Source organism: Lolium perenne, chromosome 3, assembly GCF_019359855.2.
Source record: "Lolium perenne isolate Kyuss_39 chromosome 3, Kyuss_2.0, whole genome shotgun sequence".
NCBI classification, from domain to species: Eukaryota; Viridiplantae; Streptophyta; class Magnoliopsida; order Poales; family Poaceae; genus Lolium; species Lolium perenne.
In genome coordinates, this window is record NC_067246.2 from 217,962,549 (window position 1) to 217,968,974 (window position 6,426).

At 49.6% G+C, this 6,426-nt stretch overlaps 1 protein-coding gene across 1 annotated transcript; it reads left to right on the forward strand.

Moving 5' to 3' along the window:
• Nucleotides 1–3,573: 3,573 nt before the first annotated feature.
• On the forward strand, nt 3,574–6,226 carry LOC127343377 (uncharacterized). The gene is made up of 3 exons (XM_051369499.2): nt 3,574–3,951; nt 4,052–4,173; nt 4,267–6,226. Exon 3 carries the CDS (start codon nt 4,459–4,461, stop codon nt 5,971–5,973), a length of 1,515 nt encoding a protein of 504 aa, XP_051225459.1. The 5' UTR covers nt 3,574–3,951; nt 4,052–4,173; nt 4,267–4,458; the 3' UTR covers nt 5,974–6,226.
• Nucleotides 6,227–6,426: the final 200 nt, after the last annotated feature.

Sequence of the window (6,426 nt, forward strand, 5' to 3'; positions counted from 1 at the left end):
TTTAAATTAGAGATAGATCTTATCTCTAAGGGGGGGGCCGGCCTGGGCCCACATGTCATGGTGGGCTGGACCCACTATGCCATGTGGCGCCTATGTGGCCTCTCCCGGGGTGGTGGGCCCACTGGTGGCCCTCTAGAACCTTCTAGAAGCTCCGGTCAAAACACCGGACTTTTTCCCGAACCCCGGAAATTGACTTCCCATGTATGAATCTTATTCTCCGGACAATTCCGGACCTCCTCGTGATGTCCTGGATCCCATCCGAGACTCCGAACAAAAACTTCGGACTCCAACTCATATTCCGAATCTACTTATGCGACATCGAACCTTAAGCGCGTCACCCTACGGTTCGCGAAGTATGCAGACATGGTCGAGACTCCTCTCCGAGCAATAACCAATAGCGGGATCTGGAGATCCATAATGGCTCCCACATATTCAACGATGACTTAGTGATCGATTGAACCATTTACATACGATGCCAATTCCGTTTGTCACACGATATTCTACTTGTCCGAGGTTTGATCATCGGTATCTCCATTCCTTGTTCAACCTCGTTACCAACAAGTACTCTTTACTCGTACCGCGGTATGTCATCTCTCATGATCCAATCATGTGCTTGCAAGCTAATCAGACGACATTCCACCGAGAGGGCCCAGAGTATATCTATCCGTCATCAGGATGGACAAATCCCACTATTGATCCATATGCCTCAACTCACACTTTCCAAATACTTAATCCCATCTTTATAACCACCCATTTACGCAATGGCGTTTGATGTAATCAAAGTACCCTTCCGGTGTAAGTGATTTACATGATCTCATGGTCGAAGGACTAAAGCAACTATGTATCGAAAGCTTATAGCAATTTGAACTTAATGACTTGATCTTATGCTACGCTCATTTGGGTGTGTGTCCATTATATCATTCAACTAATGACATAACCTTGTTATTAATAACATCCAATGTTCATGATCACGAAACCATGATCATCCATTAATCAACAAGCTAGTTATACAAGAGGCTTACTAGGGACTCCTTGTTGTTTACATAACACACATGTATTAATGTTTCGGTCAATACAATTATAGCATGGTATGCAAACATTTATCATAAACACAAAGATATTATAATAACCACTTTATTATTGCCTCTTGGGCATATCTCCAACAGTCTCCCACTTGCACTAGAGTCAATAATCTAGATTACATTGTAAGGTACCTAACACCCATGGCATTCTGGTGTTGGTCATGCTTTGCCCTAGGGAGAGCTTTAGTCAACGGATCTGCAACATTCAGATCTGTGTGTACTTTGCAAATCTCTACTTCACCATCTTCGATGTACTCGCGAATCAAATGAAAACGCAGCTTGATATGCTTCAACTTCTTGTGTGACCTTGGTTCCTTTGCATTGGCGATGGCACCCGTGTTGTCACAATAAATGACTAGCGGGTCCAATGCACTAGGAACCACACCAAGCTCAACAATGAACCTCTTCATCCATACCGCTTCCGATGAAGCCTCTGAAGCCGCTATATATTCAGATTCCGTTGAAGATTTCGCCACCGTGCACTGCTTGGAACTGCTCGACCATCGCCGCACCATTCAATATAAACACGTACCCAGACTGAGACTTGGAATCATCAGGATCGGTGTTCCAACTTGCATCGGTGTAACTAGTTACAACGAGCTCTTGGTCACCGCCATAACAAAGAAACATATCCTTAGTTCTTTTCAAGTACTTCAGGATATTCTTGACCGCTGTCCAGTGTTCCATTCCTGGACCACTTTGATATCTGCTGGTCAAATTAACAGCATGTGCGATATCCGGTCTAGTACACAACATGGCATACATGAGAGAGCCTACTGCCGAAGCATAGGGGATCTTGCTCATCCTTTCTCTTTCATCTGCCGTAGCCGGACCTTGAGTCTTACTCAAGACCTTACCTGACAACATAGGCAAGAACCCTTTCTTGCTTTCATCCATTCTAAACTTCTTTAGAATCTTGTCCAGGTATGTACTCTGTGAAAGGCCTATTAGGCGTCTTGATCTATCTCTATAAATCTTGATGCCTAAAATGTACGCTGCTTCACCAAGGTCTTTCATTGAAAAACACTTATTCAAATAACCTTTAACGCTGCTTAATAGTTCTATATCATTCCCAATCAATAATATGTCATCTACATATAATATCAGGAACGCTACAGAACTCCCACTCACTTTCTTGTAAATACAAGCCTCACCATGAGTCCGTATAAAACCGAAGTCTTTGATCACTCTATCAAAACGTAGATTCCAACTCCGGGATGCTTGCTTCAGTCCATAAATGGAACGCTGAAGTTTGCATACCTTGTTCGCCCGCTCCTCGGCGTCGAGTTCAGCCCGCTTGGCCCTGATGGCGTCCTTCCATTGCTCTGTGTCCAGCTTCGGCGGCGGCGGGATGCCAATGCCGTTCACGGCCATCTTCCAGCCACCGCTTCTTGGCATGCGAATGTCCGGCGGGACGGGATATCCCGCGTGGTACAATGCCCACGCCTCCGTCACGGTTAGGCTGCCGCGGCTGAAGCCGTTTGCCGCGGCGATCTTGCGGGCGAACGAGGACAACATTGCTTGGAACGGCGAGGAGAAGATCTGGGGGCGGCGAGGAGAAGGTTTGGGAGCGGTGAGAGATTGGGACGAACCGCAGGGCCTTTTAATGTACAACGGCGGCAGCGGGTGGTTGCACGCAATAACGCCGGCGCGAACGGCCACGCGACCATGCACGACGAGACGCGCCCCTGCGTCCCCAGGAAAAACAAGGACGTCATTAACGTCGCTTGACCAAAGGTAGGCGACGGGGTTTTAGGCTTCCGAGACCCGCGTCGCTTCGCCTCGCTTTTCGTTGTGTCCGGCGTGCCCGGAGCCCATGTAAGGCGGGAACGGGCTCGGGACGCCGAACACCGTACCGAAGCGTGCCGGACAAAAAACGTCTTTGGAGAACGCGGCTGGATTTTTTTTTATCCGACCGCCCCCCCATCTCCCAATATAGTGATGGCCCAAGCATGCCTTGGCACACCCAAAGGTAGAAATAATTTAAGCATCCAAATTGAAGGATTCTAGTAAGGATAGGCTTTTCTGCCTGTAGCTCATTATCGATTTCAATTACGTTTGTTTTAGTGTGTTTAGAGTGAAGTAATATACGCTCAGAGTATTAAAATCAATTTAGAAGTCGTTTGGAAGGTAGAATTTTATTTCGTTTGTAGCATTTTGAAATGAATACATGTATTCATTTCATTTATATTGTAATTTCAGAAATAGATACTTGTTTGGTTGCCATAGGAATTGCAAATGACAGCAGAATTTCAATATTGAATTTGTAGATGGCTTCTATAGAGAAACGGAAATGACAGGTCTCAGCTTAGAATCGTGTTTACCCATAAAGTCATTTTACTGGATTTTCTAAATAAAATAACGATCCAATTCTATGACAAACAAACCTCTCACCTATGGAACTTCAAAATAAATTTCAGACCGAAACGATGGATATGACCTAGGGATTTAGACGCATAAAACGACACGGGATGACGGGAGCACTCCACGTGTGGGAGTACAGGTCTACAGGGTACTCTGCTCTCTCTTCCCCCTTCCCCTTTCATTCGCATCTCCACCGCTGCCCCTCCAGCCGCCCGCCCGTCGCCTCTCCCATCACCCGCCGCCTTACACACCCTACGAAGATTCCGTGCCTCCGGTGGAGCTCCTCCCCGACGGCGTTGCTCCTCCACGCGGCACTACCCGTGGCCTGTCCCGACGGCCCTCTTCCTCGAGGCAGCACCGGCCGCCGTCTGAACGACTGCACCCCCACCGACGAAGGCGCCCTCGTCGACGAGGCACCACCCGCCACCTGCATCCCTCCACCGGCCACCCACCCCGCTCCAGTCGCCGGGCCGGTCGACCTCGTTCACTCGCCGGATCTGCAGAGGTATGGCGCCGAGCTCGTCCTCCAAATCAAATCTCCAACTCCCACCCCATTCCCAAATCCCTCTCGTGAGCCATCTAAAAAAACAATCTTTCTCCCGCAGATTTTGAGTCCACCGCAACATCAGCGACCCGAGGGAAGTTCAGAGGCGAGAACCTGGATCTGCGGGTAGGAAATGGCAGCTGCGACGTAGCGCGAGATGACAACGACGCGGATTTCGCCCAGGTACATAACAGAGCCAAATACGCGTCGCGTTCTTTTTCCCGCCTTATCTCACTCGATTTTCCTTTTCTTGCGCTCCCCGCCTGTTCTGCTTAGGCTATACGCGACGGAGTTCACCTACGCTACGCCCGTCCGGCTGCTTATATTCCACGCAACAGAGTCTAGTCCTTGACTCCTAGTCGGAACCAGAGCTGGAAGGGGAGCCTGTGTATATATATATATGTGACGAAGCGAAGCGGGGACAGATACAACTCTTCACAGCTTCCTCGCCCTCGTCTGTAGAAGAAGATGGCGATGGCGCTGGCAAACAACCTCTGGCTCGGGGTCTCCCTTGGCATCTGCCTCTGCGAGACAAGCATAATGACGGCGGTGATCCAGTGGCTTTGGTTTGCCCTTTTCCTGGCTTACATTAGGCCAAACAAGAAGGTGAAGGTGGTCCTGCTCCAATTGTTCTGGCTCACCGTCGCCCTCGGACTCCCCCTCGTTGGGCCAAGCATGAAGGTGACGATGCTCCAGTGGCTCTGGTTCTTCCTTGGCTTCGCCCTCAGTCCGCCAAGCGAGAAGGCGGCGATGGAAGCCCGACTCGGTCAGATGCTTGAATACACTGCAGGGCGACTTGGTCAGATGCTTGAATACACTGCAGCACGACTCGGTCAGATGCTTGAATACACGCCTCCAAGGAAGGCATCGCCTTGGCCAGACCTCCCACCAGAGTTGTTGGGACTTGTGCTCCTGCGCATGACGTCCCGGGCTGACCGTGTCCGCATCTGTGCGGTCTGCCGCACGTGGCGCTCCGGCGCGCGGCTGCAGATGCTGCCCCCACTGCTTCCCTGGGTTGCTCAACGTGACGGCACCTTCCTCAGTCTCCCCGATGGCGCCATCCACCGCACGCCCGTCCCTGACTACGACCGCGTCTTGTACCGTGTGTCAACTGGTAGCATGCTTTTCCTGGTGGACCGCCAGGGCGGCTGTGTCCTCATGAACCCTTCCTCTGGGAAGGCGACACCTCTACAGATCAACCTGGATTATCTCGAGCTAAGGTACGAATGGGACATCCGCAAGGTGGTGGTGTCCGACAGTCTGCACCTTGTTGCCGTCCTGACCATTGGCAAGACCAACGGCAAGAACGTCACTATTTATGTTTGCGGGCCTCAAGGGACCACAGCCATGGAGTGGGGGCCGCCTGTGAACAGCCGCACCTTCGATATTGCAATCTTTCATGGGAAGCTCTACATCCTCACGAGAGAAAATTATGGTACACCGGAGGTCTGTAATGCTTATGGTCTACCGGAGCTCCATGTCCTAGAAGTCGGGAACATGAGCATCAAGTCTGTCAAATGCATAAGGAGCACTCATAGAGATTATGACGCAACACACTTCGTCTTCTACCTCGTCCCCTCTAGAGATCAGCTGTTGATGGTGGGACGGATTGTTGATCCGAACCCCATGAATACACCCATGCCATCTCGGTGCTTCAAGGTCTTCCAGGCAGCTGGCCTGAGCAGTGGCCATGGGTGGTGGAGCAAGGTCCATACACTGATGGGGCATGCTCTTTTCCTCAGCCGAGGCTGTTCTCGCTCGCTTGCTGTTGGTGGCCAGTCTGTCAGTGGGGGAGTTCAAGAAGATTGCATGTACTTCATGAGCGAGCTTGGTGGGGTCACCTTTGTTGAGGTTGACCTTCTCAATTCCTGTGTGTACGACATGAGTAATCAGACAGTGGCATACCTGCCGTTGGAGACGCAACCTCTGTCACATCAAACAGGCGGATGGTTTCCGACTTGGCTTTTTCCAGCTGAAGTTTGAGTTTAAGTTGAATTTAGATTAGATTTTTGGTTCTAATGGTTTAGCGGAAATTTGGCCACCCATGTACTGTAACTTTATCGTGAGCATGTGTTATTGATGCCTCTACTGGTCAAAGTTTGAGTGCAATAGGGTAGAAAAGGGGTGCAGTGTTCCTCATGTGTTGCCAAAGCACCTAAGTTATTGTAAAGACTATGTTTCTTGATTAATAAAGAACTGAACCAGGCCATCATTTCTGCCCTGGTTTTCTCTCTAAGCTTGATACTTTGCAAAACTAAATACTGCCTAAAGCAGAGAACCTGGTCTGAAAAGATAGTTCTATGTTTTTCGAGAAGACACAAGCTGTGTGCCTTTTGTATTAGTACAAGTTAGCAACAATATTACAAAATATTGGGCCTTGAGTTACAGACAACGATCAACTTTGCTAGAGAGGCTGGGAGGGAAATGAAAGAAGAA